Raw genomic sequence first — 16438 nt, forward strand, 5'->3', positions numbered from 1 at the left:
ACATCGTCAACAAGGCTGTCCCCATAACAATACACATGCGCCTCAACCCCGAAGGGGAAGCGCATGGTCATTCAAACGCATGCATCATGCCCCCCGAAGGGCCACAATGCATGGTCATACAATTGGGACCACTCCTCTTAATAGGAGTGAGACCCCTTAATCCACCGGCAGGGAATTACTCCTGCCAGGTCCGATTTGCATGCAGTTATTTGTCCTGTATTGGGGGCCACAGGGAAGCCCTGCCTTTTTTACAAGAAAAAAGGTAAAAAGTCAAACATTTGAACAGCCTTGGACGTGCACCTTGACCCCATGGTCAAGGCACATCGTCAACAAGGCTGTCCCCATAACAATACACATGCGCCTCAACCCCGAGGGGGAAACGCATGGTCATTCAAACACATGCATCATGCCCCCAGAGGGCCACAATGCATGGTCATACAGGTGGGACCACTCCTCTTAATAGGAGTGAGACCCCCCTTAATCCACCGGCAGGGCATTACTCCTGCCAGGTCCGATTTGCATGCAGTTTTATTTACCTGTATTGGGGGCCACAGGGAAGCCCTGCCTTTTTTACAAGAAAAAAGGTAAAAAGTCAAACATTTGAACAGCCTTGGACGTGCACCTTGACCCCATGGTCAAGGCACATCGTCAACAAGGCTGTCCCCATAACAATACACATGCGCCTCAACCCCGAGGGGGAAACGCATGGTCATTCAAACGCATGCATCATGCCCCCCAAAGGGCCACAATGCATGGTCATACAGTTGGGACCACTCCTCTTAATAGGAGTGAGACCCCTTAATCCACCGGCAGGGCATTACTCCTGCCAGGTCCGATTTGCATGCAGTTTTATTTACCTGTATTGGGGGCCACAGGGAAGCCCTGCCTTTTTTACAAGAAAAAAGGTAAAAAGTCAAACATTTGAACAGCCTTGGACGTGCACCTTGACCCCATGGTCAAGGCACATCGTCAACAAGGCTGTCCCATAACAATACACATGCGCCTCAACCCCGAGGGGAAACGCATGGTCATTCAAACGCATGCATCATGCCCCCCAAAGGGCCACAATGCATGGTCATACAGTTGGGGACCACTCCTCTTAATAGGAGTGAGACCCCTTATCCACCGGCAGGGCATTACTCCTGCCAGGTCCGATTTGCATGCAGTTTTATTTACCTGTATTGGGGGCCACAGGGAAGCCTGCCTTTTTTACAAGAAAAAAGGTAAAAAGTCAAACATTTGAACAGCCTTGGACGTGCACCTTGACCCCATGGTCAAGGCACATCGTCAACAAGGCTGTCCCCATAACAATACACATGCGCCTCAACCCCGAGGGGGAAACGCATGGTCATTCAAAACGCATGCATCATGCCCCCAAAGGGCCACAATGCATGGTCATACAGTTGGGGACCACTCCTCTTAATAGGAGTGAGACCCCTTAATCCACCGGCAGGGCATTACTCCTGCCAGGTCCGATTTGCATGCAGTTCTACGCACAGGGCGGCACACTGCGAAAAATCTAACCAATGAGGACCAAAATCGTCTATTAAGATGATCAAGGCACCTCCTAGCTTTAATGGTGAGCACCAGCCACGAATTATGTCTCACACGGTAAATACCGCATAACCCGCAAGGAACCAACAGCCTGTCTGCCACACAGACCATCGTTCCCACCAGTGCAAACCAAAACCAGGGGGATCGTACTGCACCCCCGCCGATCGCACCGCACCCCCTGGTTTGGTTTGCACTGGTGGGAACGATGGTCTGTGTGGCAGACAGGCTGTTGGTTTCCTTGCGGGTTATGCGGTATTTACCGTGTGAGACATAATTCGTGGCTGGTGCTCACCCATTAAAGCTAGGAGGTGCCTTGATCATCTTAATAGACGATTTTGGTCCTCATTGGTTAGATTTTTCGCAGTGTGCCGCCCTGTGGCGTTGGCAAAAACTGCATGGAAATCGGACCTGGCAGGAGTAATTCCCTGCCGGTGGATTAAGGGGTCTCACTCCTATTAAGAGGAGTGGTCCCACCTGTATGACCATGCATTGTGGCCCTTTGGGGGGCATGATGCATGCGTTTGAATGACCATGCGCTTCCCCCTCGGGGTTGAGGCGCATGTGTATTGTTTTGGGGACAGCCTTGTTGACGATGTGCCTTGACCATGGGGTCAAGGTGCACGTCCAAGGCTGTTCAAATGTTTGAATTTTTACCTTTTTTCACACGTAAAAAAGGCAGGCCCTGACTGTGGCCCTAAACCAGTTGGCAAAAACTGCATGGAAATCGGACCTGGCAGGAGTAATTCCCTGCCGGTGGATTAAGGGGTCTCACTCCTATTAAGAGGAGTGGTCCCACCTGTATGACCATGCATTGTGGCCCTTTGGGGGGCATGATGCATGCGTTTGAATGACCATGCGCTTCCCCCTCGGGGTTGAGGCGCATGTGTATTGTTTTGGGGACAGCCTTGTTGACGATGTGCCTTGACCATGGGGTCAAGGTGCACGTCCAAGGCTGTTCAAATGTTTGAATTTTTACCTTTTTTCACACGTAAAAAAGGCAGGCCCTGACTGTGGCCCTAAACCAGTTGGCAAAAACTGCATGCAAATCGGACCTGGCAGGAGTAATGCCCTGCCGGTGGATTAAGGGGTCTCACTCCTATTAAGAGGAGTGGTCCCCACCTGTATGACCATGCATTGTGGCCCTTCGGGGGCATGATGCATGCGTTTGAATGACCATGTGCTTCCCCCTCGGGGTTGAGGCGCATGTGTATTGTTTTGGGGACAGCCTTGTTGACGATGTGCCTTGGCCATGGGGTCAAGGTGCACGTCCGAGGCTGTTCAAATGTTTGGACTTTTTACCTTTTTTCACACGTAAAAAAGGCAGGCCCTGACTGCGGCCCTAAACCAGTTGGCAAAAACTGCATGCAAATCGGACCTGGCAGGAGTAATGCCCTGCTGGTGGATTAAGGGGTCTTACTCCTATTAAGAGGAGTGGTCCCAACTGTATGACCATGCATTGTGGCCCTTCGGGGGCATGATGCATGCGTTTGAATGACCATGTGCTTCCCCCTCGGGGTTGAGGCGCATGTGTATTGTTATGGGGACAGCCTTGTTGACGTTGTGTCTTGGCCATGGGGTCAAGGTGCACGTCCGAGGCTGTTCAAATGTTTGGACTTTTTACCTTTTTTCACACGTAAAAAAGGCAGGCCCTGACTGCGGCCCTAAACCAGTTGAACAAGAACTGCATGGAAATCGGACCTGGCAGGAGTAATTCCCTGCCAGTGGATTAAGGGGTCTCACTCCTATTAAGAGGAGTGGTCCCACCAGTATGACCATGCATTGTGGCCCTTTGGGGGCATGATGCATGCGTTTTGAATGACCATGCGTTTCCCCCTCGGGGTTGAGGCGCATGTGTATTGTAATGGGGACAGCCTTGTTGACGATGTGCCTTGACCATGGGGTCAAGGTGCACGTCCAAGGCTGTTCAAATGTTTGACTTTTTACCTTTTTTCATGTAAAAAAGGCAGGCCTTCCGGGCGGGCCCTAAACGCTTGGCAAAAACTGCATGCAAATCGGACCTGGCAGGAGTAATGCCCTGCCGGTGGATTAAGGGGTCTCACTCCTATTAAGAGGAGTGGTCCCACCTGTATGACCATGCATTGTGGCCCTTCGGGGGCATGATGCATGCGTTTGAATGACCATGTGCTTCCCCCTCGGGGTTGAGGCGCATGTGTATTGTTTTGGGGACAGCCTTGTTGACGATGTGCCTTGACCATGGGGTCAAGGTGCACGTCCAAGGCTGTTCAAATGTTTGAGTTTTTACCTTTTTTCACTGCAAAAAAGGCAGGCCTTCGCGCGGGCCCTAAATGCACAATCAAGCATTGCATGCAAATCGGACCTGGCAGGAGTAATACCCTGCCGGTGGATTAAGGGGTCTCACTCCTATTAAGAGGAGTGGTCCCAACTGTATGACCATGCATTGTGGCCCTTCGGGGGGGCATGATGCATGCGTTTGAATGACCATGCGTTTCCCCCTCGGGGTTGAGGCGCATGTGTATTGTTATTGGGACAGCCTTGTTGACGTTGTGCCTTGACCATGGGGTCAAGGTGCACGTCCAAGGCTGTTCAAATGTTTGACTTTTTACCTTTTTTCATAGTAAAAAAGGCAGGGCTTCCCTGTGGCCCCCAATACAGAAACAAGTACTGCATGCAAATCGGACCTGGCAGGAGTAATTCCCTGCCAGTGGATTAAGGGGTCTCACTCCTATTAAGAGGAGTGGTCCCACCAGTATGACCATGCATTGTGGCCCTCTGGGGGCATGATGCATGCGTTTTGAATGACCATGCGTTTCCCCCTCGGGGTTGAGGCGCATGTGTATTGTAATGGGGACAGCCTTGTTGACGATGTGCCTTGACCATGGGGTCAAGGTGCACGTCCAAGGCTGTTCAAATGTTTGAATTTTTACCTTTTTTCTTGTAAAAAAGGCAGGCCTTCCGTGTGGGCCCTAAACACACGCGAAAACTGCATGCAAATCGGACCTGGCAGGAGTAATGCCCTGCCGGTGGATTAAGGGGTCTCACTCCTATTAAGAGGAGTGGTCCCAATTGTATGACCATGCATTGTGGCCCTTCGGGGGGCATGATGCATGCGTTTGAATGACCATGCGCTTCCCCCTCGGGGTTGAGGCGCATGTGTATTGTTATGGGGACAGCCTTGTTGATGATGTGCCTTGACCATGGGGTCAAGGTGCACGTCCAAGGCTGTTCAAATGTTTGACTTTTTACCTTTTTTCTTTGTAAAAAAGGCAGGCCCTGTCCGGGGCCCTAAAACGGACGCGAAAAACTGCATGCAAATCGGACCTGGCAGGAGTAATGCCCTGCCGGTGGATTAAGGGGTCTCACTCCTATTAAGAGGAGTGGTCCCAATTGTATGACCATGCATTGTGGCCCTTCGGGGGGCATGATGCATGCGTTTGAATGACCATGCGCTTCCCCCTCGGGGTTGAGGCGCATGTGTATTGTTATGGGGACAGCCTTGTTGACGATGTGCCTTGACCATGGGGTCAAGGTGCACGTCCAAGGCTGTTCAAATGTTTGACTTTTTACCTTTTTTCTTGTAAAAAAGGCAGGCCCTGTCCGGGGCCCTAAAACGGACGCGAAAAACTGCATGGAAATCGGACCTGGCAGGAGTAATTCCCTGCCGGTGGATTAAGGGGTCTCACTCCTATTAAGAGGAGTGGTCCCACCTGTATGACCATGCATTGTGGCCCTTCGGGGGCATGATGCATGCGTTTGAATGACCATGCGCTTCCCCCTCGGGGTTGAGGCGCATGTGTATTGTTATGGGGACAGCCTTGTTGACGATGTGCCTTGACCATGGGGTCAAGGTGCACGTCCAAGGCTGTTCAAATGTTTGACTTTTTACCTTTTTTCTTGTAAAAAAGGCAGGCCCTGTCCGGGGCCCTAAAACGGACGCGAAAAACTGCATGGAAATCGGACCTGGCAGGAGTAATTCCCTGCCGGTGGATTAAGGGGTCTCACTCCTATTAAGAGGAGTGGTCCCAATTGTATGACCATGCATTGTGGCCCTTCGGGGGGCATGATGCATGCGTTTGAATGACCATGCGCTTCCCCCTCGGGGTTGAGGCGCATGTGTATTGTTATGGGGACAGCCTTGTTGACGATGTGCCTTGACCATGGGGTCAAGGTGCACGTCCAAGGCTGTTCAAATGTTTGACTTTTTACCTTTTTTCAGTGCAAAAAAGGCAGGCCTTCTCGTGCGGGCCCTAAACGTCGAGCAAGTACTGCATGGAAATCGGACCTGGCAGGAGTAATTCCCTGCCAGTGGATTAAGGGGTCTCACTCCTATTAAGAGGAGTGGTCCCACCAGTATGACCATGCATTGTGGCCCTTCGGGGGGCATGATGCATGCGTTTGAATGACCATGCGCTTCCCCCTCGGGGTTGAGGCGCATGTGTATTGTAATGGGGACAGCCTTGTTGACGATGTGCCTTGACCATGGGGTCAAGGTGCACGTCCAAGGCTGTTCAAATGTTTGAATTTTTACCTTTTTTCTTGTAAAAAAGGCAGGCCTTCGGTCAGGCCCTAAACGATCGAGCAAGTACTGCATGGAAATCGGACCTGGCAGGAGTAATTCCCTGCCAGTGGATTAAGGGGTCTCACTCCTATTAAGAGGAGTGGTCCCAACTGTATGACCATGCATTGTGGCCCTTCGGGGGCATGATGCATGCGTTTGAATGACCATGTGCTTCCCCCTCGGGGTTGAGGCGCATGTGTATTGTTTTGGGGACAGCCTTGTTGACGCTGTGCCTTGACCATGGGGTCAAGGTGCACGTCCGAGGCTGTTCAAATGTTTGAATTTTTACCTTTTTTCTTGTAAAAAAGGCAGGCCTTCGGTCAGGCCCTAAACGATCAAGCCTGCATGCAAATTGGACCTGGCAGGAGTAATACCCTGCCGGTGGATTAAGGGGTCTCACTCCTATTAAGAGGAGTGGTCCCAACTGTATGACCATGCATTGTGGCCCTTCGGGGGGCATGATGCATGCGTTTGAATGACCATGCGCTTCCCCCTCGGGGTTGAGGCGCATGTGTATTGTTATGGGGACAGCCTTGTTGACGTTGTGCCTTGACCATGGGGTCAAGGTGCACGTCCAAGGCTGTTCAAATGTTTGACTTTTTACCTTTTTTCATAGTAAAAAAGGCAGGGCTTCCCTGTGGCCCCCAATACAGGTTTAAAGACCTGCATGCAAATCGGACCTGGCAGGAGTAATGCCCTGCCGGTGGATTAAGGGGTCTCACTCCTATTAAGAGGAGTGGTCCCAATTGTATGACCATGCATTGTGGCCCTTCGGGGCAATGATGCATGCGTTTGAATGACCATGCGCTTCCCCCTCGGGGTTGAGGCGCATGTGTATTGTTATGGGGACAGCCTTGTTGACGATGTGCCTTGACCATGGGGTCAAGGTGCACGTCCAAGGCTGTTCAAATGTTTGACTTTTTACCTTTTTTCGTGTAAAAAAGGCAGGCCCTGCCCGGGGCCCTAAAACGGGGTTTAAAGACCTGCATGCAAATCGGACCTGGCAGGAGTAATGCCCTGCCGGTGGATTAAGGGGTCTCACTCCTATTAAGAGGAGTGGTCCCAATTGTATGACCATGCATTGTGGCCCTTCGTGGGCATGATGCATGCGTTTGAATGACCATGCGCTTCCCCCTCGGGGTTGAGGCGCATGTGTATTGTTATGGGGACAGCCTTGTTGACGATGTGCCTTGACCATGGGGTCAAGGTGCACGTCCAAGGCTGTTCAAATGTTTGACTTTTTACCTTTTTTCACAAGCAAAAAAGGCAGGCCTTGACTGGGGCCCTAAAACAGTCAATAAGTCCGAAATCTGGATTGGCGGCTCTGCTTGATGTTTAGCCAATGGGGACCAATGAATAAATCTCTGTCTGTTGACAGAGTGGCCGGGCTGAGGCCTCCAGAAGACCCTTTGGGTTGGAGGTGACGCTTTGGTCTAGGACTTCGGTCCACAGGAGATCGGGACAGCGCTCGTCACGCTGTTATGTTCGTTGATTTTATATATATATATATATATATATATATATATCACCTCCTCTCCAGACACACTCCCACCCGCAACCTCCGCTCTGCTGGTACCAACCGCCTGACCCCCTCCATCCGGACCAAATTCAGATCCTGGGGGGACAGGGCCTTCTCCATCGCTGCTCCCACCCTCTGGAACTCACTACCTCACACCATCAGAGACTCCTCCTCACTCACCACATTCAAAACATCACTAAAGACCCACCTGTTCAACACTGCATTCAACATTCAACCCACAGCATTTAACCCCTGACTATCTCTTCTCCTTCTCCCTCCTTTTGCTTTAAATATTTCCCTATTGATTCTTGTCTTTTTGCAATTGTTGTTTTAATGTGTTGTTTTCATGTATTGTTATGCATTATGTTTTCCACTCTGTCAAAGCGCCTTTGGGCTTCTTGAAAAGCGCTGTACAAAATAAATGAATTATTATTATATATATATATACTGAAACGCAAAAGAAACTTACCACCTTTGAAACCTTTAAATATCAACAATAACACTGCGTGTAGTAAATGTGTGAACTTATTTGTGGACAATAGTGTCCTCACTGTCAGACAAAACGGTCACGGATTGTCACTTGAACCTTCAATGGTCACTTCATAGCACAGCTGTTGAACAGCCGTTTTGACTGTCAGTGATTAGCCAAGAGGTACGGGATGATTTTAATGAGCTGCACGTGATGTCTTGATATTGGCTTTAAAAAGGCCAGTGCAAAATGGGCATTTTGACCGAAAAATTTGACCATTTTGACCAACTTCAAAAAGACCGAAAACACAAAAGAAACTTACCACCTTTGAAACCTTTAAATATCAACAATAACACTGCGTATAGTAAATGTGTGAACTTATTTGTGGACAATAGTGTCCTCACTGTCAGACAAAACGGTCACGGATGGTCACTTGAACCTTCAATGGTCACTTCCTAGCACAGCTGTTGAACAGCCGTTTTGACTGTCAGTGATTAGCCAAGGGGTACGGGATGATTTTAATGAGCTGCACGTGATGTCTTGATATTGGCTTTAAAAAGGCCAGTGCAAAATGGGCATTTTGACCGAAAAATTTGACCATTTTGACCAACTTCAAAAAGACCGAAAACACAAAAGAAACTTACCACCTTTGAAACCTTTAAATATCAACAATAACACTGCGTATAGTAAATGTGTGAACTTATTTGTGGACAATAGTGTCCTCACTGTCAGACAAAACGGTCACGGATGGTCACTTGAACCTTCAATGGTCACTTCCTAGCACAGCTGTTGAACAGCCGTTTTGACTGTCAGTGATTAGCCAAGGGGTACGGGATGATTTTAATGAGCTGCACGTGATGTCTTGATATTGGCTTTAAAAAGGCCACTGCAAAATGGGCATTTCAATCAACATGCCACGATTGTCAAGGGATCAACGGCAGCGTGCCCTGGGCATGCTGCAAGGTGGACTGAGCTACCGTGAGGTGGCACGTCGCCTTGGCTGTTCACACCAGATGATATCGGCCCTGGTGGACAGAGACACCCTCCACAACTCTGCAGATGACAGACCTCGATCAGGGAGGCCAAGAGTCACCACTGCAAGGCAGGACAGGCAGATGGTCTGAAGTCACCTGCGGGATCGATTCCGTCCAGCATCCCGCACTGTGGCAGAAACTCCGGGGCGTGCAAACCCACGGATCTCCAATGATACTGCACGAAGACGACTGCATGACTATGGTCTGACTGCCAGAAGACCATACAGAGGCCCCGTGATGACGGCTGCCCATCGCCGCAACCGTCAGAGATGGTGCCAGCAGCATCAGCGGTGGACCTTGGCGCAGTGGAACGAGGTCGCTTTCAGCGATGAGTCAAGGTTCTGTGTGGACAGTCCTGATGGGCGTGAGCCGTGAGTGTGTCTGGAGAAGAACTGGCGAGCGATATGCCGATTGTTGCGTGCGTCAAGCCAACAGGTGGGGTGGCCCAAGTGTGATGGTGTGGGCAGCCATATCAGGCCGGTACAGGACGCCACTGGTGGTTGTGGATGGGAATCTTAACGCCCAGCGGTATGTGGATAACATCCTGCGACCTCATCTGCTGCCATTCCTGCTCGACCACCCAGAACTGAGAACCTTTCAGCATGACAACGCTCGTCCCCATGCTGCTCGCTTTACCACTGCATTTCTCCAAGGCGAGAACATCAACACCATGCAGTGGCCTGCGCTCTCCCCTGACCTGAATCCCATAGAGCACCTGTGGGATGAGCTTGGGAGACGCGTAGTTGGCAGGGCCAGGACACGGGCAGAGCTGCTTCAGACATTGAGGACTGAGTGGGACAGAATCCAGCAGCAATCCATCCAAAGACTGGTAGGCAGTATACGCCGACGATGCACTGCCTGTATCCAAAACAATGGTGGCCATACACGCTATTGAAAGGGGACTGACATTGCACCCTGTGCTGTTCTGTACTGTAGAACAAACTGATGAGATGGTGTATCTTGGTCAAAAACTTGACATGTCATCAATAAAATGCCAATGTTTCAATTAGCAATTGTTGGTTTGTTTTATTTTGAACTGTTACAATTTTATTACATTTCAAACAAGTGGTAAATTTCTTTTGCATTTTCGGTCTTTTTGAAGTTGGTCAAAATGGTCAAAATGGTCAAATTTTTGGGTCAAAATGCCCATTTTGCACTGGCCTTTTTAAAGCCAATATCAAGACATCACGTGCAGCTCATTAAAATCATCCCGTACCCCTTGGCTAATCACTGACAGTCAAAACGGCTGTTCAACAGCTGTGCTATGAAGTGACCATTGAAGGTTCAAGTGACCATCCGTGACCGTTTTGTCTGACAGCGAGGACACTATTGTCCACAAATAAGTTCACACATTTACTACACGCAGTGTTATTGTTGATATTTAAAGGTTTCAAAGGTGGTAAGTTTCTTTTGCGTTTCAGTATATATATACAGTATATATATATATATATATATATATATATATATATATATATATATATATATATATATATATATGTGTGTGTGTGTGTGTATATATATATATATATGTGTGTGTGTGAGAGAGTTTCCATTATGAACTTTAAATACCATATCTTGAGGGATCCATTGCCTAGAAGACCAATTGACAAAATGCATGTTAGTACAGGGTATGGAGTCGAACCAGTAACATTTACTTTCTCTTTTCCTGATCATAGGATTGGTTCACCTTTTGGACTTGTAACTCCTGCAGAGGCCAATGAAAATGACTTTCTACACACTCACTCTCAATAGATCGGTGTTCTAAAAGTCTTCGAGCTCCCTCCTATTCTCACATGGACCCGTCTTCACAAAGGTGTACATATTAATTTATTAAAATGCTGTTTGTTTTGTCACAACTTGTAATATAAGTTCCCGAACAAGGAACTTCAACACATAAGGAGGCCATAAGGCCCATCTAGTCTGCCCTGGCAACCTATGGTTGTCCATGCTCTTTCCTTTGTAAATGCGGAGTGTTCACCAAGGAAGCAGCACTTACCAATATAACAGTCTTTGGTGTGATTTGAACCGCCGACCTCCGAGACTCGGAGCAGACGCCCTAACCATTACACCACTGATTCTGGTGTGAAAATTTATAAAATTATATTAGTCTTCCTATTATCTCAGCTCAAGAACTACCTCTCTGTTATGATGCAATGATGCACATTCGCTAGATGTTTAATTAATTATATCAGTTGGTTGGAAAGTGGAAATGCTGTTGAAAGAATTACATGCATGAGGATGTCACTAATTGATGTCCAGCTGTAGTTTCAATCTGTCCTCAGTGAACTAAAAAATGGAAAAAGAGAAATAAATTCAAAATTGTAAACACATTTGTGTAATTACTTCCACCACTGAAGGTGGATGGAGGTCATGTTTACCTCCGCCACTGAAGGTGGACTGAGGTTATGTTTTCACCCCTGTCTGTTTGTGTCTGTCTGGCTGTCTGTGAGCAGGATATCTCAAAAGGATATGGACGGACCTGGATGACATTTGATAGACAAGTTGGCGTGTGACAAGGCAGAATTGATTCGATTTTGGTGAAGATCCGGATACGGATATTATATTTTTTCAGTGATTTTTCACCATTGAGAGATAGAGCGAAAAAGATACATAGCACGATATCTCAAAAAGTTGTGGAATTCGGATGAAACTTGATGGACAGGTTGGGTGTGTGACAAGGATGAATCGATTCGATTTTGGTGAAGATATGGATCAGCAAACATTACCGGAAATCAGCCAACATTACCGCTTTACACAAAAAATGTGCCAAAACAGATCTTTGCAACTGCAGACCAATCAGCCTGCTCCCAATTATCAGCAAAGTCATGGAATCCATCATTGCTTTGGATATCAAATCCTTCCTCTTCTCCAATGGATGGAGGTCCTCAATGCCAAACAGGAAATCAGAGCCGTCTCCCTTGACATATCATGTGCCTTCGATACGGTCTGGCACCCCACTCTGCTCACGAAACTCTCCTCCTATGGTATTCATGGAAATCTCCATGCAGGGCTGGCGGACTTCCTCTCTAGTTGTAGTCAACGTGTGGCCCTGAATGGGTTTTTCTCATCTCCTCTTCCTGTTCAGGCTGGAGTTCCCCAAGGCAGTGTTCTGGGCCCTGTGCTTTTTCTGGTCTTCATCAATGATCTCTCTGACTCTCTGGAAAATCCTCTCTATTTCTTTGCTGATGACTCCACTCTCTGCCGCTCCATTCCTTATCCCTCAGTTCGGCAGTCTGCAGCCTCCTCACTCTATGCAGACCTGGACAAAATCACAGACTGGTCAAACAAGTGGAACATGCCTTTCAATCCTGACAAATCTCGCACTCTTACTATGTCTCTCCGAAAAGACTGTCTGGACAACCCTCCCATCTACATTCTCAACAGCCTCTCCAAGAAGTTCTGTCGCTCAAGCTTTTGGGTCTCACTATCTGCCATGATCTTTCCTGGGAAAACCACATTTCCAAGCTGGCCTCCAAAGCCAGTCGCTGACTGGGCATCCTCTGTCGTGCGAAGTCCTTCCTTGGCACACCTGAGCTCCTCACCACATACAAGGCTTTCATCGCCAGCTCAATGGAATTCTGTTGTCCCCTCTGGGCCGGTGCTCCTGCCTCACACCTAGCTCGGCTTCACGGTGTTGAAACCAAAGCTTTCAGAATCATTGGAATCACCCGCGATGAAGATAACTCCGAGGGCCTCTCCATTACTCACCGCAGGCAGGTTGGTGGTCTTTCTGTCTTCTACCGATTCCTCTCCGGCCTTGCTCCTCCAGCTCTATCTGGGCTCTGTCCCCCAAATATTCCTACAGGTCGCACAAGATCTGCCAGCAACCCTCTTGTGGTTAAACTGCCAAAATCTAGACTCTCTGCTCACCTTCACTCCTTCATTCCCCATTTCTCCCGCCTCTGGAACAAACTCCCCCACCCTCTTCAATCCCACTCCACCCTCCAGGTCTTTAAAACAGCTGTTCACCACCATCTCTTATCTTCCCCCATCTAAAACCTTGATCTTTTCTACCCCCGCTAATTCACCCCAGGTCCACTTTTTTGAAATTCCAACTTCTTTCCTGGAAGTCCTTGCAGTGTCCATATATTTTATATCTCTCCCACCTCCCCCCAAGCCCTCTCCCTCCCACAGATCTCTCGATGTCCCTGCTCTCAAATGTTGTGTTTGTGTCCTTCCCCATCTCTCCCCATCTTGTCTACCGCTCCCCTTATTATATGTTTTATGTGTCGGTTTGACTTTTTGTGTGATTAATGTTAGCTCATTCACGAGCCTCGATCTTGTATACAAAAAAAAAAAAAAATCCGTATCCGTCCTTTCAGTCGGATACAAAACGTAAACTGTTCAGCCTGGCATATGTATGTATGCACTCTGCCATGTGATGTTCTAGTTTCCTTAGCAATTCCTTAACTCACAGTGTTGTCATTCAGCAGCTTTTCCAGGCAAGCTGGCTCCATGGATTTGTTACACTTGTACTTTTTATTCAAGGAATCTTGAACTCTTTCACTCTGCTTTTCCAGCTCATTAGCGTCGGTGAAGAACTACAAAGGGAGCAGAAGCAGTTTCATTACCAAGCATCCATCACAATGTCACAGCTTTGGCAAAATATATTACTTCATATCCTGCGTGTGGAGGAGGAATGGGAGCTTGGAACTTTGGGAAAGGGAGGGAAGTAAACTGTTACTTGTACCCTTGAATAATTATTGTAACAGTTCATGCAAGCCACACTCATTGATATGTGATGCATTCACTTTAATTCATGTGCGATGGGCACAAGGGATTAGCGTGAGAGTGCAAACAAGAATATGTCAGGCGTGTGAATCGGCTGATCCAAGAGGCATCATTATGACCCGGACACATAGCTGAGGATGTAATCTCACTGCAGTGGTACATTTCCCAATTCAAGTCGACTTCATGTGGAATTTCCCAATTAAATTCAAATGTACATGGTACTAATCGATTGTGGTTTGAGTGGTACTTTTAAAAGTAAGCTTGTTTGTACACCGACACTTTATAATAAAACTACATTTATAAACTGGCTCAAAGGCAAACAGGACATGTTGAGTGAGATATGGCCCAAACTGTAAACATGGTGCCAAAGTGCACTTGGATGAGAGAGGGGTTGGGACTGTTCAAGTAGAGGGGCGCAAGGGACGGGGATCCATGGTGGTAGAGAGGTGTAAGGAATGGGGATCCATGGTGGTAGAGGGGTGTAAAGGATAGGGATCCATGGTGGTAGAGAGGTGTAAGGAATGGGGATCCATGGTGGTAGAGGGGTGTAAAGGATAGGGATCCATGGAGGTAGAGAGGTGTAAGGGATGGGGATCCATGGTGGTAGAGAGGTGTAAGGGATGGGGATCCATGGTGGTAGAGGGGTGTAAAGGATGGGGATCCATGGTGGTACAAAGGTGTAAGGGATGGGGATCAATGGTGGTAGAGAGGTGTAAGGGACGGGGATCCATGGTGGTAGAGGGGTGTAAGGGATGGGGATCCATGGTGGTAGAGGGGTGTAAAGGATGGGGATCCATGGTGGTAGAGAGGTGTAAGGGATGGGGATCCATGGTGGTAGAGAGGTGTAAGGGATGGGGATCCATGGTGGTAGAGAGGTGTAAGGGATGGGGATCCATGGTGGTAGAGGGGTGTAAAGGATGGGGATCCATGGTGGTAGACGGGTCTAAGGGACGGGGATCCATGGTGGTAGAGGGGTGTAAAGGATGGGGATCCATGGTGATAGAGGGGTGTAAGGGATGGGGATCCATGGTGGGAGAGAAGTGTAAGGGATGGAGATCCATGGTGGTAGAGAGGTGTAAAGGATGGAGATCCATGGTGGTAGATGGGTGTAAGGGATGGGGATCCATGGTGGTAGATGGGTGTAAGGGATGGGGATTCATGGTGGTAGAGAAGTGTAAGGGATGGGGATCCATGGTGGTGGAGAGGTGTAAGGGATGGGGATCCATGGTGGTAGATGGGTGTAAGGGATGGGGATCCATGGTGGTAGATGGGTGTAAGGGATGGGGATCCATGGTGGTAGATGGGTGTAAGGGATGGGGATTCATGGTGGTAGATGGGTGTAAGGGATGGGGATCCATGGTGGTAGATGGGTGTAAGGGATGGGGATCCATGGTGGTAGATGGGTGTAAGGGATGGAGATCCATGGTGGTAGATGGGTGTAAGGGATGGGGATCCATGGTGGTAGATGGGTGTAAGGGATAGGGATCCATGGTGGTAGATGGGTGTAAGGGATGGGGATCCATGGTGGTAGATGGGTGTAAGGGATGGGGATCCATGGTGGTAGATGGGTGTCAGGGATGGAGATCCATGGTGGTAGAGGGGTGTAAGGGATGGGGATCCATGGTGGGAGAGAAGTGTAAGGGATGGAGATCCATGGTGGTAGAGGGGTGTAAGGGATGGGGATCCATGGTGGTGGAGAGGTCTAAGGGATGGGGGTCCATGGTGGTAGATGGGTGTAAGGGATGGAGATCCATGGTGGTAGAGAGGTGTAAGGGATGGTGATCCATGGTGGTAGAGAGGTGTAAGGGATGGGGATCCAAAGTGTTAATGATGTTGAAAGTATCTACCATTGTTGGATTTGAAATATGAAGATTGTCCAAACATCAAGGAACTGAATAGAGACATTCGTGTCTATAAAGCTGCCATAGATACGTTATTGGGCTATGTGGCATAGAAATACATTCATTGTAAAATTATCTCACCCTGAAAACTACCGTCTACTCGCCATAAATCATATGTGCATGGTACAGGCCTACATTAAAAAGCAGAATATTTCCTCCTGTGGGACATCCACTCATATCATTTTACATACATGGAAGTAAGCAGTGTTTTCTTGTAGGTGAGTCTCTACACAGGAGTTCAGCTGCTTCAACCAGTCCCATTGTTTCCTCAAGGTCTCCAAGGAGAGCTGAGTAAAGGGGACAAAACAAGTTCAGCTTTAATAGTGCTGTCATGGTTACAGGAATGTGTAATAGACTCAAGCACAAATCGGTAAAAAAAACAAAACATGGATGCATCCAACTACAAAAAAATGTTCAAACTATTTCTTTATTAAATTCGAGGAGCAAAACAGCCACCTTGAGGGTCCTCCATGTCAACAGTTTAGGGTTGCTACAAAATAGGAATGTATTGATGAGTCATACTGGTGTACTGAAAGGAGTGAAGTCATGGAGATCTAACTACGCTCCCTAAACTAACTACAGGTGAGAATTTTTAAAAAATCACGCAAAGCAGAATTTTCAGATGCTCTTGAGGATATGCTCTTCTGACCAAAGAAAGCTGCATAAAGCAACCATGAAAGACAAGGTAAGCCC

The 16438-nt window shown here is 48.2% G+C and overlaps 1 protein-coding gene across 4 annotated transcripts in view; it reads right to left on the bottom strand.

The window, feature by feature from the left end:
* The window catches only part of EPPK1 (epiplakin 1), a 263841-nt gene that overhangs the window by 40750 nt on the left and 206653 nt on the right, over nt 1-16438 (bottom strand). For all 4 annotated transcript variants that reach the window (XM_068124604.2, XM_078783359.1, XM_078783361.1 and 1 more), the window contains 2 exons: nt 15937-16032; nt 13529-13654 (listed from right to left, as the gene is read on the bottom strand). In XM_068124604.2, the coding sequence (XP_067980705.2) occupies nt 13529-13654; nt 15937-16032 (222 nt within the window). The remainder of the gene's footprint in view (nt 1-13528; nt 13655-15936; nt 16033-16438) is intronic.

Source organism: Myxine glutinosa, chromosome 8 (genome assembly GCF_964187855.1).
Source record: "Myxine glutinosa chromosome 8, kmMyxGlut1.1, whole genome shotgun sequence".
Classification (NCBI taxonomy): Eukaryota; Metazoa; Chordata; class Myxini; order Myxiniformes; family Myxinidae; genus Myxine; species Myxine glutinosa.